At 39.6% G+C, this 19,458-nt stretch overlaps 1 protein-coding gene and 1 pseudogene across 5 annotated transcripts in view; both read right to left on the reverse strand.

Annotated features, from left to right (window-relative positions):
* Kcnq5 (potassium voltage-gated channel subfamily Q member 5) overlaps nt 1-19,458 on the reverse strand; it is a 561,250-nt gene that overhangs the window by 192,982 nt on the left and 348,810 nt on the right. For all 5 annotated transcript variants that reach the window (XM_031367001.1, XM_031366999.1, XM_031367000.1 and 2 more), the window contains exon 2: nt 14,503-14,593. In XM_031367001.1, coding sequence (XP_031222861.1) covers nt 14,503-14,593 — 91 coding nt within the window. The remainder of the gene's footprint in view (nt 1-14,502; nt 14,594-19,458) is intronic.
* Nucleotides 7,821-9,893, reverse strand: LOC116088915 (annotated as a pseudogene).

Consider the following 19,458-nt stretch of genomic DNA (forward strand, 5'->3'; position numbering starts at 1 on the left):
ATATATACATATATATGTGATATAGAGTCATAAATCTTATCTCCAGAGGGAGGGAACAACAAATAACTTGATTTGATTTAGAGGATTCAGAATTGTCCTGTCCAATGCTTACCTCAACACACACACACACACACACACACACACACACACACACATATTCACAGTCACTTAATTTTTTTATATAATATACTTCCCCTCCCCAACTCATCACAGATTCTACTCACTTTCCTAACCATCTAGCTTCATGTTCTTTTTCTTAGCCTCTAAATAATAGTAATAATATCAACAAGAAGAAATAAACAAAACAACAACAACAATAATAAATAAACCCTCAAAACAGGAAAAACAACAGAGAAAAAAACATCCGAAAAAATCAAAGTCCCATCCCCATTCCTGTAGCAGATCACCACTGAGGTATATTCTTCCTCTCTGACTTCACTTTCTTGAGTTCCTTCAAACTTCATGGTAGATCTAGATTTCCTCCTGCCAGTGAATCATTTCAGCCCCCATCTCTATCCCATTTCTGTTCCTTGTTCCAGACTCCAATACCTAAAAACTCAACCTACCCAGGACCCCAATAGCCATACCTGGCAGGGACTCAGAAGCACTCACTGCCAGAGCCAGCACATGTTCTTAAGATCCAGAGAGAGCAGCAGAAAACAAAGAATGTAACAACTCTCAACAAAGACAAGACCAGATGGCAACACCTAGAATTGTAATTATCCCAAAGATAGATGTCTAGACACCAGCATAATAACACAATCAATAAAAACTAGGACATTATGTCTCCACCAGAACCCAGTGATCCCACTACAGAAAAATCACCAACACCACCACCACCAGCAGCAGCAGCAGGAGCAGCAACAATATAACAGCAAAATAACAGAATCAACAAACCCTGCTTCTTGATAACTCTCAACAATACCCCAATAAAACACACATTTTAAAAGATTGGATTCGAGAGCAAGATCCATCCTATCCTTACATCCAAGAAACACACCTTAACCCCAAGGATAAACATCACCTTAGAGTGAAAGGATAGAAACAGTTATTCCCTGGAAACGGACCCAAGAAAAAAGTATGGTAGTCTTTTTAATATATGATCAAAATAGACTTCAAATCAAAACTAATCACAGGAAATAGAGAATGACTGCATAGTCATCAAAGGAAATCTCTACCAAGAGGACATTATAATCGTAAACATTTATGCACCAAACACAAGGGCATGCAAATTCATGAAAGAAAGACAACTATAGCTAAAAATCACATATTGACTACCACACTGTGGTAATGGAAAACTTTAATACCCCTCTCTCCAATAGGTAGGCCTCCCAGGCAAAATATAATGGAGAAATGCTGGAGCTAGATTATGTCATAAATAAAGTAGGCCTAGCAGATATTTATAGAACATTTCACCCAAACACAAAAGAATACACCTTCTTCTCAGCCCCTCATAGGATTTTTTTTTTTTTTTTGGAAAAATTAACCACATATTTGGACACAAAGCAAGTCTCAAGAGATAGAAGAAAATTAAAATAACATCCTGCATCTTATATAATGACCATGGTATAAGGTTGGGCATCACCAATGAGAGAAACAACAGAAAGTTTACAAACTCACTGAAACTGAACAACTTACTACTGAGTGAAAGATGAGTCAGGACAGAAATTAAAAAAGAAATTAAAAACTTTTTAGAATTGAATGAAAATGAAAGCACAATATATCCAAACCTACGGGACATAATGAAGATTGTTCTAAGCATACCTGAAAGCTTTATCACAAAAATAAAAAAAGAAGTCAAACCCCAAAGTAATAGTCATCAAGAAATAAACTCAGGACTGAAATCAATAAACTAGAAAGAAACAAACAACAACAAAATAATGCAAAGAATCCATGATATGAAGAATTGATTCTTTGAGAAAATCAATAAAATTGATAAGCCCTTGTTGGGAGACCCTGCTAGTAAGGTCACAGCAACAACTCCAGAAAAGGGAGGACCTCAAGCCCTTAGACAACTTAAAAAGAAGACAGAGAGAGAATATCCAAATTAATTAAATAGAGATTAAATGGGGAATGGCATACCAAAAGACACTGAAAAAATATAGAGAATCAAAATAACATTCTTAAATGTCCCATATTCCATCAAATTGGAAAGTGTAAAAGAAATGGATACATTTCTTAATATTTACCATGTAATGAAGTGCAATCAAGATCAGGTAAGCCATTTAAACAAACCTATAACCTCTAGGGAAATAGAAGCAGTAATTAAAAATTTCACAACCAGATAAAGCTCTTGTCTAGGTGGATTCAATGCAGAATTCTATCAGATTTTCAAAGAAAATTTTCATTTTTATGTGGATGCTAGCTATCAAGTATTTGATAAGCAGGCTAAAATTCACATAACTCTGTTAGGTGCAGAGTAAGGGACTGGGGGGAAGGACGGATTTCTTTAGGAAAGGTAAATAGAATTGGTGCTTATAGATATACTGATAGTGGGGACTGTATTGGTAGTGGGGGATCAAATGAGGAAGGAGAGAGAAGGTTCTAAGTTGGGAATACAGGGAGAAATGCTAAAACAAAGGGTCATTTGAGGGATTGTATCGAAACCCACTGCAGCAGAAGCCTCTTAAAACATGTGCAAGAAAAACATATATGAAAGAAATATAAATGGATTTACCAAATAATGGGGTGACAAAGCCCCAATGAGATATCCCTCACTACCAAGTAAACCTTTCAGTGGCAGGAATTGGTTACGTGTAATCTATTTGTTGGTGAAGAGAACCCTATGGAAATCCCACAAACAGCTCAGGCTATTGCCAAGGCTATTGGTTGCTCTCCCCAAAATGTTGGTAAGGTCCTATTACTGTCGACAACATTTAAACAACTCACCAAAGATGAAGAAATTGACCTGGTGTCTATCTAGAGCCTTCACTCCTACTGACTGGTGTTCCTGATACTGAGAGGTACTCTGCATATTAGCAGAGGAGAAAGGTAAACACTAACCCAGCTGCAAACCCTTCTATATACAATGGTGATCTGCCTGCAAGATGCTCTAGTGTTAACAGTGGTATAAAAGGCGTGGGAGTAACCATCCACTCTCTAATTAGATTTAAGGCTTACTCCGTATTATCCAATACTGCATGGATAGTCTAAAACCTGAGACTGGACCTAGAGGACAATCAAATACCATTGTTATGTTAAAGGGATGTAGTAATAAAATGACTCCAAATGTCTTGCTTAGTCATCATTAGAGATGCCTCCCTTTACAGTATATAGGACTAAATGCAGAGATCCACAGCTGGACAATGTGCAGCAGGACAATGTGTGAGACTAAGGGACCTTGGAACACTCATTTCTAAAGGGCATGTCTCCATCAAATCCCTCTCCTTAGGGCACAGGGAACCCCATGAAAGAGGAAGTGGAGAGACTACAAGAGTCAGAGGAAATGGAGGACTCTAAGGAAACAAGGCTTTCTAATCAGGGCAGGACCAATGCACACACAAGTTTACAGAGACTATGGTAGCATGCACAGGCCTCTCCCTCATCTATGCCATATGAAGTCCCAGTTCTGAAAGAGGAAGTAGACACAATTCACTATCCCTGACCCAGAAATTATTTCCAATTTATAACTGCTTGCAAAAGAAAAAAGTATTTTCTTACTGGGTGTACAAACTACACTGAAGGGCAGGCTCCATGCCTAGCAGTAGATGGTCAATAGAAAATGAACTCAGTGCTATTTTTTGGAAGTTGTTTGGTCTCTTAATGCTTTGACTGTGATTTATTTATTTATTTACCTTACATATCTTTTGCTTATATAATATGGTTTTGTGTTTTTATGATATTTATGTATATACAAATGTGTATGTCTTTGTGCCTATATGTCTTTCTTTGGTTCTTTTTTTCTGTTTATTTGTTCATTTTGTCCTATCAAAGCTTATTTTAATTTCATTATATTGTATTTATTTATTTATTGGTCTAGTTACTTATTAAGATGCCTGTTTGTTTTTTAATGAGGGAGAGCAAAAATCTGTGTGTGGATTCTGGTGGGTAGGTTGGGGAGGAACTGACAAATTTTGGATAAGTACAAATCTTGAAAATAAAATCTATTTTCAACAAACAAACAAACAAACAAACCCAACAACCAATCAATCAACTAACCAACCCTCCCCAAACCCCAAAACAAACAGAACAAAACAAAACCTCCAAAACCAAAACCAAAACCAAAAATCACAGACAAACTAAAAACAACCATAAGATAAAAACCTAATATAAAATGAAAGCTTAGACAGAAAGCACGGAGTCCATCTGTGTTCCATAACTATTCCTGGTCATGGCGCCTGCCCTGGGATGTGGTTGGCATCTAGTGACTGATTCTCTCTTTCACAAATATCAGTCACAATTACCTTCTTGGTTAGGGTTGGGACTTTGTGTCCATTTGCCCTTCTCAGTGTGTGTGTGTGTGTGTGTGTGTGCGCGCGTGTGCGTGTGCATGTGCGTTTGTGTGGTGTGAAGCTGTGTAGGTCTTGTGCATGCTGTCACAGTCTCTGTGAGTTCATATGTGAATCAGTCCAGCTGTGAACAGAGATATTGAGAGAAGGATTATCAAAGTTGTGAGCATGACATCTGACACAGCGATAAAAGCTACAATAATGCAGGCCACACGCTGAGCATGTACCAGGAAGCTGCTTTTAGTTTACATGAATGCATTTGTGTACAAATCTACAATAACTAACCAGGAGATGTGCTAAAAATACTTGTTTTCTATTTTAAAATTATAATCTTTTTAAAATGCAGTGTACAGCTCTCCTATGATTGTCTCCCTGCTAAGTCTTCCTTATGGATGAAAGAAACCATGATTATGATAGTGGCCAACTTTCCAAGAATTTTCTCTGTACTGGGTCCAGCTCTAAGCATTTTAATTTACCTAATGTTTGTAACAGTATTATAATATTAGAGTATACACATAATATATATCTACCATTTCTCAATTTCATTAAAATCCCTCCCTCGTCTTTTTATCTTGGCAAAGCATAAATAATAGTGGCAGGCATGGTGTCTTAAGTTTGAGAAAAGGTTTGGAAATTTAAGAAAGCCTGGTCTACATAGCAAGCTCAAGGTTAGATTTGGACAAATACTAAGACCTTGTTAAACAGGCTTTGCTAAATTTCTGATGTTTTCAAAGAACAGACTTTTATATTTTTCCCTCTCCATTTCAAATATATGTTCTTATCTTTTTCACAGTTTGGGTTTAGTTTTCTCTTTTTCCTTCTTTTATAAACTATAAAACTCGATTACTGATGTAAGGTCTTTGTTGTTTCTAAATGTGTTTATAGATATATTTCATTCTTTTAAAATAATTACTCTACAACTCCTAATTTACCTAACCAGCATAACCACGAAGCCTTTAAATCCACAGAGAAGTGTAGTTTCACCTCTCATCAAGGAAACCTCTCTTTGCAACAGATGAAGACTACTAGAGAAAACTATAACCAATCCAAAGTCAGTGTTGTGCAGACCAGTCCCAATGGATACATCTTTAAAACGTGCTCACACTCAAGGCTCAGGAAACATTGCAGAAAGTGGGCCAGAACTGTCAAAGGATCAGGGAGTTTGCTCTGAGATTATGTCTCCTGGTAATATCAGAGGCCACACCCATCAAGTCTCACCAACGTGACCATGCAAATGTGAGCTTAAAGAGGAAGACATCAGTGAGTGTGCCAAACTGGACAGTGAAAAGCTCAACCCTCCTATAGGCAACCAAGGAAAGCTGGGAGCAGGAGAGGTGGTCTTCTTCAGGGTCCAGTGCCAAATGGTCAGCCTTGAAGAAACATACATACAAGTTGTACTATAGGAATTGAATAGGTTATATTTATTAATATGTATATATTAAGATGAATATATTATTAACACACCCATTATAGATACATATATGTGCATATATACACACACATGCATGCAGTAGCAATTTGGAGGGGATTGAGGGGGTAGTATATGGGAGTGTTTGGAGAGAGTAAAGGGAAGGAAGAAATGTAATTAAATTATAATCTTAAAAAGAAAAAAAGAAAAGAAAGTAATTCTAGGTTATATAAATGCAGCCTATATGTTTGTCTGTATTTCCGATTACTTCCTTAAAACAAATTTCCTGGAATTGAAAAAAAAATAATTCTTTGAGAGTTTCATATAGTATGTTTTAATCATATCACCCACCCCAAATACAGATCTACCACCAAAATCTCCTCCCCCTCATTTTAACCCACCAAGATCAATTTATGCTGCCCAAATATTGTTGGAAGCTTGGATATATCGTCTTCTGATGGAGCATGGTCAATTTACCAGGGCTGAAGTGCTTAGAGAAAATCATCTGCCTCTTTCCCAGTAGCTGACGGTTGTTCAAAGCTGTGCAGCTAGGGGTGGGATTTCATGTCCAAATCCCATCTCCATGCCACTTGTACAATTTTGTGTATGTTGTCATAATCACTGTGAGTTGGTATGCACAGGAACCCTGCTGTTCCAAAGAGATGGCTTCCTGTAGGCATCCCCCACCTCAGGCTCTTTACCTTTTTCACCCTTTCTTCTTTTTAAAAAATCTTTCCTTTATTCCTTCCTTCCTTCCTTCCTTCCTTCCTTCCTTCCTTCCTTCCTTCCTTCCTTCCTTCCTTCCTTCTTCCCTCCCTCTCTCCCTTCCCCCTTTTTTCTCCAATCCAGATTTTATTCCCCTCCCAGTTCACCCTCCGACTGTTCCACATTCCATACCCTGCCCCCTGTCTCCACAAGCATGTCCCCACCCCAAACCCCACCAGACCTCAAAACTCCCTGGGGCCTCCAGTCTTTTGAGGGTCCACCCTTTCTAATACAATGATTCCCCAGCCTTGTGGAGGAGGGAATGTGGAACTTATGTGCTCCTGTTTCTTAATCCTGCTTTCTCTATGCCCTGTGAATACTAAGAAGTTGTGTTTTATTTCATTCATCTCTATAATCCCTTCCTTACCCTACTCGTTTATTTTCCACCAATGTGTAACCACTTGTGTTGCTTCCTATACTGGTTTTAAAATTCATTCCATCATGTCTTATGGATATCTTTTTCTCCCCTTAAATATCCATCTTTTAAAAACATACTGAAACTTAATATATCAGTCATGAAAAATGTCCCATATGCTCTTGAGAAAAATGTATGTGCTTGTTGTTGAGTACAGTGCCCGTTGGATCTAGTTGGCTTATTGATGCATTTCACGTTTCTTTATTCCCCTTCTTCCAGTTACTGAGGGTGAGGTGTCTATTGCTTCCCACTCCTAATTTGTTTCTCCAGTGCTGCATTTTTTTTTTTTTTGGTTTATGCATTTGTTTGTCAGTTATTAGTTACATGGTTTTCAACCTTACACTTGGTTTCTTTGTTATATTGAACCCTTTATATGATGAAAATTTACATTTTTATAATGGAACTTTGAACCTTTGTATACTGTCCTCTCTTAAAAGACATTTCTATATTTTGTAACTTGATTTTGCTTTGAAATATATTTTGTCTATTTTTAAATTTTCTTTTATTTTATGTGCATTGAAGGGATAAATTATTTTGATTTTATGTGCTTTTTAAAAAGAATTTTTTTAAAAAAGATTTATTTATTTATGTATATGAGTACACTGTAGCTGTCTTCAGACACACCAGAAGAGGGCATCAGATCCCATTACAGATGGTTGTGAGCCACCATGTGGTTGCTGGGAATTGAACTCAGGACCTCTGGAAGAGCAGTTGGTGCTCTTAACCACTGGGCCATCTCTTCAGACCCTTTAAGGGTTTTTTTTTTTTTTTTTTTTTTTTTTGAGAAGGTGTGAGAGAGGGGATTCTTGCTGGGATGTGAGCTGTGGAGGAAGATCAGCTGGGTGCTTTCTTTGCCTCTCTGAGCTAGCAGGATTTCATCCCAGTATCTGGCTCCCAGGTCTTGAACGCCCTGTCTCTTCGGGATCTCATCCACAAGACGGTCCCAGGAGTTCTTCTCTTGAGTGTCCAGAACAGGTTCTTTGACACCGTCAGTGAGCAGTTTGGGTCTCTTGATGGCAAACTGGATGCTTCCAGAATTTTCCGCAGCTTAGCAAACCCAAAGCAGTTGGGTCTTCGAAGAGAGATGCCTTCAGGCAGTTTCAGTATGAACAGCTCCTCCCGGTGCATCCAGAACTTGGAGTAGGGCACCTTGACCGGCTCTGAGGTACCAATGGCTTTGGCATATTTCATGTTGAAAAGCATTTCCACCTGCTTCAGCAGGGGCTGGATCGCATCACCAGGGCTCTCTTCTGCCTGTCTCTCTTCTGACCCCAGTGAGGACTGGGGCCTTTGCCAGCTGGCATTTCCATCCTATAACCGGAATCCTCTGAGGGCAGATGCCCAGGCAGCGAGTCAGTCATCTCCTCAGAGGTAGGTGAAGGATCTGAGACAGCAACCTGAATAATGTCCAGCTCCTCTGGCTCGATTTTAATGGGTCTCAACCTTCCTATCTCTTCAGAGGTTCTTGGCCCACAGTCTTCAGAGTCACTGCTCATGTCTGACCAGGCAGTCTCAGCCAGGTACAGCATGCCGTCCTTACAGACTTCTGTGGAAGTGTCTTCTGGTGGGTTAGCTGGCTCCAGCTTCATGGGGTCTTTAGTAAACTTGTTCCCTGTGAAAATGTGCTCATTGAACATCCTCTTGATCATGAAGTGAATGCTATGTTGCTCTTCCAGAATCCTCTTCAGCTTCGGTATTCCGTAACTTCAGGGCTGCTTGTAGGGGATCTTGTCTGGAATACCCACAATTTCCACAGCCTCAGGGGCACAGGCAATCTTCTTATACAGCACAGGGATCATGTGGTCCAGGCCCAGGGCTTCCATGTATTTGCTGTTAAACAGAATCTGCACGCACTCCTGCAGGGTGTTGATGTCCTTCATTTTCTTGATGAAGGGCTTGTCATGGACAATGGAAAAGAGGATGTGCTTGAAAGCATGGACATTCTGGATGAGAGGCCTAGCAGGCTCTGCAGGCATCTGTCCACAGCAATCAGAGAAATCTTGGGTGCTGGGGACATGGGGCTCAGGCACAGGCCAGCCCATACCCAGGTCTCTGGGGGTCAACGGTCAGGTTGGCTTCTCCTGCTTGAGTTCCCGGATGGTGTGCTTGGGCATCAAAGTGCTGTACAGGAAGTTGGCCATGGAGGATGGGGTGGTGATGGGGGTCAGGTCTTGGGGAGCGACCTTGGAGTCCTGGCCATGCAGACCACAGTCTCGGGACCCCTTGGGGAGCAGAGAGATACTGTTCATCTCCACCAGCGCCTTTGTGTCCTGCCTACCCTCATGAGGAGGTCTCCTGAGCTTAAACCGAATTTGGTGACTGTGCTCCAAAATGGCCATAAGTCATACTCTTCTGGTCTCCAGAAGGCCAGGCCCTCGGGCAGCCCCTGCACCACCAGTAGCCCCAGCTCCCTGAGCAGCTTCTCATAGGGCAAAAGTACCACGGTGGCCCTGCCCATAGTCTCACTATAAAGAACATCAAACACTTCTACCATCTTCTGTAGCAGGTGCACATCCAAGCACTGCTCTAGAGAGGACTGCAGAATGCTGCGGCCACCACCTTAGCAGCGCTGCACCTTTTTAGGGTGTCCTGCTTCTGGATCGTTCCATAGGGGTCCCCGGCAGAACCTGAGGAAGACTGACTGTAGCTCCTTCCGAGTGTTCAGAACACCCTTCCCTTCTCGGTGCCCACCACGAAGACTATCTCATTGTGTACCACCTTGTAGCGCAGAGCACATGGAGTCTAAGGCGGACACCAGACTGTTGATGGGCTTGTCTTTGTGGGCAAAGGTGGAGCTCCAGAACTCGGACCCACAGCCATTGGTGGGGATGTCACAGGGCTTCCCTAGTATGGCCATGGTCACCTTGCAGGATCCCCAAGTGGTCTGGGCGCCCCGGCCCCAGCCCAGTGGCTAGGACTTGGTAGATCCAGCGGGCTTTGGTTGCTGAGTTAATAATCCAAGAATGGGGGACAGGATCAGTGGAGGGAGAGAATGAAGGAGGGCGGACATGGTGCGGCCGGCCAGCCTGGGACTGCGCAGGGGTGGTTGTGTGTGGGGGCTGGGGGTGGAGAGTGAGGGGATGGGCGGGGGGCACCCTCGGCGCGGGCTGCGGCAGAGGGTGGGGCGCAGAGCAAGAGCCTGTTTTGTCTATTATATTTAATATATCTATGTCTGTTCTTTTCAGTTACTATTTGCATGTTATATTTTTGATTCTTTTCTTATTGAAATATTTATGTTTTTGATCGAAAGTGAGTCTCTTGTAGTTAGTACATGCTGAGAAAAAAAAATCTCTACTTCAAACCACTGTATTTTCTCTAGAAACTGGTCCATTTATATTTAAACATGTTAGTGATTAGTGAACATCTACCCTTTCCATGTCATTCTTTATTTTTTATGGACTACATTTCTTAAGTCTCCCCTTTTCCACATAATTTTCTCTTTTGCTGTTTCAATAGTTTTTATTTGGTGTTGAAATGTTTAGACTCCTTTTGTATTTTCTCTTGTGTACCTTTTATAGCTATTCTTTTGGTTACCCAAGGAACATATTTACGTTGTTTGGCTAATCTCAATTTATAGCAACATACCTTTGATAATATATAAAGCTCTGACCCTTCAAAGCTCTGTTTCTGTATCTTCTAGTTGTTGATGTCACAAGGTCACTATTATATTTATAAAGAATGTGTTTCAAATCCAGAAAAAAAAAGCCAAAAGGACCTTTTAATTCCCTCATAAGTCACCTCAGCTGGGCAGAACACCCTAATGGAACAAGATATAACTGGCACAGCTGAATCTTTTCTCTCCTTATCTCTGATCAGAAGAAGCAATTGGAAATCAGAAAAAAGATCTTTGATATTTGGATGAGATCATCTTTGCCCAACCTGGCTCCTGTAAATAGGGTGTAGTGTACTTCTAGAACACAGTCTGCCATGGGCTGGGCTTAGTGGAAACACAGCTCTCACTGTGATAAAGGTTGAAACTGAAACTAGTTACAGCTAACTGTTTTAAACTTCTCCTAGAATTTGTAAGCATTCAATAAATTCCAGACATCGAAAAGAAGTCACATAAGACAATGCTTTTGTAGCCATTGGCAAGGGATGGTGGCACAATACTGGTGATTCTTACCAGTCATGTTTCTCAAATCTTATTTACTGAGAAAATGTGGGTGCAGAATTAATTTCCCAAATTACATGAATAAAAAAGAAAGAAAAACAACAACAACAACAACAACAAAGATTGAAATAAAATTTACCAAGTGGTGCCTCTTTGCAGACATTTACAAAAGAAATATTGAAGGGAGCAGGCAAAGATCATTTTTCCCAAATGAAAGAGTCAGTGAGCAAATGAACAAAGCATCGACACAGTTTGGAATGTAGGCAAGTTTACGGATCTTAGTTTTATACTACCACTGGAAATGCAATTATGGCTGACAGTTTTGGAATGGCTTCTTTGGTTCTATGAAGAACAAGAATCATCTTCATGGGGCCCTACTCCATAAGGAAGACAATATCCACATAATGACCTGAATGCACTACACTCTCAGTGGAACGAAGTGACAGAAAAGAGAGAATCCAAGGCAGGTCTCAGAGGTTTGTTTCCAGCTAAATTTGCCAGCAGTGTATGTTCTTCCTAGATCTGTGGGAGTCTGTTATTTGCATGGGAGTTACAGAAAATACCTTACCATAATGAACATTCTTTCAAGGAAACTGTAAAGAAATAGAGTTATAACAAAATATACAAAGTGAAACATTATTTATATGTAATTATGAATATTCCTCTAGTATTGTGTTTGTACAACACCTGTGTACACCAAAAGGTTAAAGTCTCACATCATTTGGAGATAGTGGCATGAACCTACATCCTGAGCTATGAGCAGCCTGAAGCAGGAGAACTGTTTGAGCCTGTACAAAGTTAGACCCTGTCAGATAAAATGGGTAATTTATTGTGAACATTTGTTTATATTTTAATAGCCCTTTCTATTACTATTTAGATAATAAAATTTTAGGTATTCTCTGTTGGCAGCTAATACCAAGCAAACAAGCAATAAAACTCCAGCCAGCCAGAAATGAGTTCTTTGAATTCTGTTTGATTATGTGTTTACAGGGCAGACAGTCTTTGAAATCTGATTAACCAGCTCAAACATACATGAAAAAGGATATTAGGAGATTTCCTAAATCATTCAGTGTTCTCATATTTTCCTAATAGTCTACAATTGGATGCCTATGATATCTATCTATCTATCTATCTATCTATCTATCTACCTATCTATCTATGTGTCTATCTATCATCTATAATCTATCATCTACCTATCATCTATGTTTCTACCTATCATCTATCTCTATAATTGAATGTGTATCGTATATATAATAAATATAATATATATGCTGTGTTAACTCATTGTGAAAATATTAAAATATGCATGTCTTTTCAACTTGTCAATTCTCAATCAAGAAAGGAAAAAAAACCCCGCAATTGTTTCATTTTAGTTGTTTTTTAAAGATGAAATGAAGGATTTTGGAGACTGCACAGAATCTTAGGTTTATAGTAGAGTCTACATATTTCTAGGCAAGTATGTAGAACACTCTTTAGTTTTAAAATGGACACCCTGAAATGTAACTCTATAGCCCCCAAATAGGAAAATTAACAAATTCTTTCCCCACCAAAAACCATATAACTGTACTCTTCTGAAGTGCCTGCTTGCGGCACAAGGTCACTGCTCAAAATGAAGACTCACTCGTAGAAACACTTTGTTTTGCTCTGTTAAGTCTGAAGATGCTCAAGACTGACAAGTTCAGGGCTGGGAGCACAGCTAGTGGTAGAGCGCCTGCCTAGCATGAACGATGCCTCAAGTTCATCCTTCAGCATCCTCAAAACGATTAACAATGCCAGCTTCCTTATTTGTTAAACATATCCTAGTTGCTGAATACCAGTTGCTCATGAGACAAAATGCTTGAAAAGTCAGGATCCAAATTACTCTGGGGTTTGCAAAGGCTGAGCTTATGTGTGTTACATGGATTTTCTTTTGTTTCTGATGTTTTTTTTTCTAAAAATGTACACATTCATACCGTTGATCAAGGTCTTTTAAAATATTTTATTCTCATGTCTGAAAGTCATATTTACATTTTCAAACTGCAATTCAGCTTCTGTGTGGACCTAATGTCAGTGGAGCTTTAGCTCTCACGCTTCAAACATCACTTGTAATAAGCAGAGGGGTGGACCAAGCTAAAAGCCTACTTGCTCCCCAAATGGAAAGCGTGCAAATGGAACAACCCCCCAGAGTGCTTTTCCTTGCTCTGCTCTCTCCCTTGGTTTGGAAATTGAAGTCATAACATTAGCAATATACCACTGAGCACAATGTGCATGGAGACACATTGGAGTAGATTCACTCTTGATTCAAACAGGAATCCTCTGTAATGTAAGACTAAGAGACTTGTGCTGCCTTAGCAACATCAAACAAAAATTAGCCATAGGGAAGCACAGGCCACAAAAGCATCTGCCTCCTCTCCTATTACGTGAGTTGAGATCTTTCCTTTCCCACCTTGATGACACAGAATCTTTGCAAATTAGATGATTGCTATATACAATCAATCTCTGTGACTCCACGGAAACCATCTTACTCCATCTCCTTTCCACTCTGTAAACAGATTTGAGTTCTTCCAGCTCATTCACACAGTTCCGAGACTGCCAAGTCTCATAATTTTGGACCAAGTAAGCCAGGTTAAAATGGACATAAATGAACCAAACTTTCAATCAGATGTGATTGGAGCCTACAGTGTTATGGGTTCATTGTAAAAGAAACTCCAAGAGCATAAAAGACTCAGAATAACCCAGACTAAAATATCTTGGGGTCTTTTTCCATTTTAAAGAGAACTGGATAATTCTGTGTGGCTGAAGACTGACAGCCTAATGGAAACAGAGAAATCTGCAGTTTCTCACCAGGTAACTGCATTAGCAACAAACTCATAATACCGTCTGTTAGTTGAAAGGAGCATAAAGACCCTTCTGTTTTCATATGAGGAACCACATTCATAGAGTTTTTTAGTCAATTACACTTAGCTACTGCTAAATTCAGTTATTGGAAAGTACTTTCTACCCTGTATTTTTTTTTAACAATAATGAGAAATCACATGCACACTGACTTTTGTTATAATTATGCTCTATACATTACCAGAAAGCAAAAAAGCTGCCTTTAAATATTGCCTCCCTCTCATGATGTACATATAAGATATGATATTGTTGTCTAATAGCATTGTGAATATTTCTTCATGGATTTCTCATGTTTTTCTATCCGTTACATTGGTGACAAAATGCTTGATTCATCTTTGACAATTTTATGCTTCATAGTAACAATCATTCTGGATAAACGATAGTATAAATGCATAGCATCAATATTACACACAATTGGTATATTACATGAATTTTTTGCATATATATGTATCTGATATATAACTACATATGTTTCACTTACCAGAATTAAGAGGCAACTTGAAGCCAATTTTGTGTGCTCAGGGATGGTAGAAAACACTGACAAAATCAAGCAACCAAACACAAGGAGAAAACTGCAAAATAACAGAAGAGAAGTTTGATGAGAATCATGCAGAATTGTCCCAAAACCAAATAAAAACACCAGATTCACGTGAACATGTTTGAACTAAATAATTACTGAGCACTTCAGTGTGCAGTAGGATATTTCATATAAATGGGGCTCTTTTTGCAACTTAACTCATGAAGACATTTGTTGGTGTTGATTACTATGCATGTTGTGGTTTGTGTGTGTGTGTGTGTGTGTGTGTGTGTGTGTTTTGTGGTACTGCATTTAAATATTCTTAGGAATCTGTGAATTTCCCCATATAACTCCTTTCCCAAAAGGAACCCTAAGCAAGACCAAATTGTGGCTTTGCTCTCCTATCTGAGAATGCAGACTCTCCTTTCAAGAAGTGGAAAATTCCTGTTTGTCAAGTCCGTAAACTACATGTTATAGTTGCTAAGTGCCCATTGTAGGGGTATGATAGTGCTTATGGAGTCTAATTTATAACTTTTATATTAATAGGAAGAACAGGAAAACAGATGCTTTTCCTCTACCACCTGTGGGTTTTCCAGCTCTACAGTCAAAGAGATAGAGGAAAGGGCTTGAGGTTCTCTTTCCTCTTATTTTAGTGACAGATATCAGAAGTAATGAGCACTGTTTTCTATTACTCACTGTAATGACGTTTCTGTAAATAAGGGACTTCTAGGGTTGAGGGAGGGGTCAGGATGAGTGATGAGCTCCCAAGGGAAATCTCAAATAAAAGGGAAGTCTGTTCATACCTAAAGTTGAAATGCAAGCTGTGAAAACAGACCAGACGCATTGAGCAAAGTGCCAAAGATTAAATCTCACCATTACTGATGTCCAGCAAGTTTATTATACGAGGCCTCCCTTATTACAGAGGAATTAAACTCTACTTCCTTGTGGCGTGTACCCAGACTCACAGAAAGACTCATAAGTCCATTTACCATGGCAGACTCAGACTCCCTGGCACTCTACTCAAGGATTGGCTAACTATGGCCTCAGCAACAAGTCTGCTTCCTCATGCTTCTTTCAAAATTGTTGAGATTTTTATGTAGAAGTATTTTTTATTGAAAGTAAATTGTTCTCTCATACAATAAATCCCAACAACTGTTTTTCTTCCCTCCTCCTTCCAGCTCCCTCCCAGCTCCCCTCTCCCCCAGATCCACTCTCCCATCATTTCCAAAAGAGCAGGCCTCCAAGAGACAACCAAACATGACTAGACAAGATGTAATACAAAAGCTAAAAGCCCTCATACAAAGGCTGGTCCAGGCAACCCAATAGGAGGAAGAAAGTCCTAAGAGCAGACAAAAGGGTCAGAGACAACCCACTCCCACTGTTAGGAGCCCCCCAAAATCTCCAAGCTATCGTTTGTAACATACCCAGAGGACCTGGTGCAGAACTTCCTGGCCAGGTACATGCCATTTCAGTCTCTGTGAACCAATACAAGCCCTGCTTAGTTGATTCAGTGGGCCATGTTCTCCTGGTGTCCTCCATCCCCTGTGAACTGTCCATGTTTCCACCCCCTCTTCCCTGGGTTTCATTATTTCAGATCCTTACTCTTCCCCTTTGACATCTCCTGTGTCAGTCCCAACCCCTCTCAAATCCATGACCTTTCCTTCTGTAAATATACACAACATATATCATGTCTATGTATAAATATGTAAAACCTATTGCATCCATTTAAGTGTTGCTCATATGTGTATGTGTGGAGGACAGAGAACTAGGGATTGGATAAGCTAGCAGGGAGTTAATCCCTAGAGAAAGTGGCTTTCCCCTTCCTCAGCAGCCACTGGCTACAGTTTTTCACAGAGGGACAGGGCTTGTTAAAGGCTGATTGTTAAAGGTTGATTGGTGTTTCAAATTTTCATTCCATCACGGTGAGGCAAAACATATCAATCACAGGTCAGAAAACATATTCTCTAAGGAACCAGGTAGCAAATATTTTGTCATGTTATTCTGACAGTCTTAACTATGTGGTTTTACACGTGTAATGTGAAAGCTGCTATAGACAATGGACTAGTGACAATAAAACTTTATTTAAAAAAATGTTAGTGGCATATTTGAATAGAACCTCTATACCCAAGACTCTGGGGACATTTTGCAAGGGAGGACAGAATGATAGTGAAAGCCAGAGTACTAGAACACCTGGTGCTGGATAGTTTATTCTAGACCTGAGAGGCATGCTGTATCCGTAAAATCTTAACAACACAGTTCCCTAAACAATAACTTAAAAACATGCCGGTTAACATACCAGTGTTTCAGAAGGCCTACGTCTACATGAAAAAAAAAAATAGGCAGTCAGTGGTTGCTAAGGGAGGAGTTTCATTCTCTCTAGGATTTAATTCTCCGATAGGAATAGGTTATCCAATTCAAAATGAAGGCTGTTTAAAAGTATTTAATATTTAATGATGAAGAAAAGAGTATAAAACACAGTTGGACAGTCTTTTCAATGTAGGTCTCCATGAGAACACAGAGGTTGCATGTCCATGGGGCTGAGCCTGGGGTTGAAGGAGCTTTCCTGGAGAAGAAAACAATCCATCAATCCTGAAGGGACAAATGGAGCTAGGGAGAAGAATTACGGGAATAAAGAATACTCTAGTGTGAGAACTGTATGAATTGGGATGAAGTGCAAGCATGTGTTCAGTTTTCACTAATTCATCCGTAAGATTGAGTTGGTGAACACCTGCACGCTAGCTCATCTGAGATGAGGAAGAGTCAATGGGAGCAGTCCTAAAAAATCTACGTCTCTGTACAGCAGACATTTCAGTCTAGCAGAAAGTGTATATTGAGTATCTTAGTATTGAAGACCATATCAGGACTTTGAAGTTAACTGATCAACTGAGGGGTCTCTCTATAGAGGAATTGGTACACACAGGGAAATGGACAAGGGGTACCTAGAGGGTGGTAATGAAAGGCAGAGGAAGATGAGCAAGTTTGAGATGATCTGCAAGAGGTATGTATCAGCATGAAACATTTGCTAGAGGAATATATCCTAGAAGGAAGTATAACACAAGAAGGCTGCAAGCCTGGTGTCTTAGTCAGCCTGGTTTCTATTCCTGTGCAAACATCATGACCAAGAAGCAAGTTGGGGAGGAAAGGGTTTATTCAGCTTACTTCCACATGGCTGTTGATCACCAGAGGAAGTCAGGGCTGGAACTCAACCAGATCAGGAAGCAGGAGCTGATGCAGAGGCCATGGGGGACGTTCCTTACTGGCTTGCTTCCTCTGGCTTGCTCAGCCTGCTCTGTTATAGAACCCAAGACTTCCAGCCCAGGGATGGCACCACCCACAAGGGGCCCTACCCCCCTTGATCACTAATTGAGAAAATGCCCCATAGCTGGGTCTCATGGAGGCACTTCCCCAACTGAAGCTCCCTTCTCTGTGATAACTCCAGCCTGTGTCAAGTTGACACAGAAAACCAGCCAGTACACCTGGAGAGGAGACGCTTCTAAGGTAGATTTTGTATTTAGTTTAGTAGTTATGAAAGATCTTGTAGATAGTATTGATGACCTTAGAGTTTCTAATAGCATGCACCTCACCGCAGCACAGTTCCAGACTCTTGACCCAGTGCTTAGCCATAGTCTGTTGTACAACTCCATTCATTTTTATTCCATGAAACAGAGGGAAAATAGTTTGCTCCACAGTATCTTTTTGGAAGTTAAAAACAAGTAGGAGCAGTGGTGGGATACTGTTTGAGTGTCTTGATCCAGGTCCATAGGCTTCTGAGGGGTCTATGCATGGAATTTAGGGCATTTTGGAAATGGGTAGGAAAAAGGTTGATTTTTTTTTGTTTTCATTATGATGGAATTAACAGCACTTTACAATCCGTTATTCAGAAATTACAGATATTGTCATATTACATTCTATACCCTAATTAAAAAAAATTTTGTAATCATTATTTCCAGATTGTGGCAATCATTAGACCCTGGCTAGGGGCTATTTCAAATGCATTAATAATAAAGCATTAATAATAATCAATAATATACATTAATAATATAATATAGCACATAGTACAATAACACAATAATTAATATAATATTAATAATCATTAATAATAAATTTATAATAAAATAATGCCTTACCATATGACAAGCATGTTTGATACTTCAATCTTTGCATTTTGACATAATTTTATCTTTTGTAATTATATGTATTTCATGTATTTAAAACATTTTGACAAATGGCTTATAAGTTTCATTAGTCTGCTGATGTATTCATAATATACTTATACACAAAATTAAAATGCTAATGGTGGCAGGTTATGAAGGTATGGCTGTGAATTGGAGGCCTTGTTTGGTAGCCATCAATGACTTACCAAGGAAACCTTATCAGTGATCAGTTTAAAACTACTATGAAGCTTCAAAGTGATTCCATAGCAGCTTTTGGCCTTTATTTTATCTGAAGCATTTCTATTTTGTTTCAGATAAGATTCATGCTTATCTAAACTTTTTTTTCATCCCAAGCTTCTCAGTTGGAAAGCACTGATTATTTTAAGATGAGGAGAGTATTTATGAGAAAGTAAATATTACCAGTCTCAAGGCTGCTGTGTTTAGCAAAGAAAAGTACCATCAACTTTTTATGTGAGCTAATTAAGAATCAATTTCTGGGATGTGATTTAGCAAGAAGGCTGAGCTGAGAAATCCAGGTTCTGTTTTGAACAAATGATGCCCTGATTCTAAAGTCTGTGCTATCAGAGCAGGTGCACTTAGCTGGAATTAAAACAGCATGCAAATCTAGCACTCAGAAAAGCTCAGTTGAGGCTCTGCCAAAGGAACCTTAGCAAATTACATTGCTGTTATTCTCACATGCACACACACATGCACACATGTATTTGCACACACATGAATGTACACACACACATACATGCATCTATGC

The sequence above is a fragment of the Mastomys coucha genome, unplaced genomic scaffold (assembly GCF_008632895.1).
Source record: "Mastomys coucha isolate ucsf_1 unplaced genomic scaffold, UCSF_Mcou_1 pScaffold14, whole genome shotgun sequence".
In the NCBI taxonomy this organism is placed as follows: domain Eukaryota; kingdom Metazoa; phylum Chordata; class Mammalia; order Rodentia; family Muridae; genus Mastomys; species Mastomys coucha.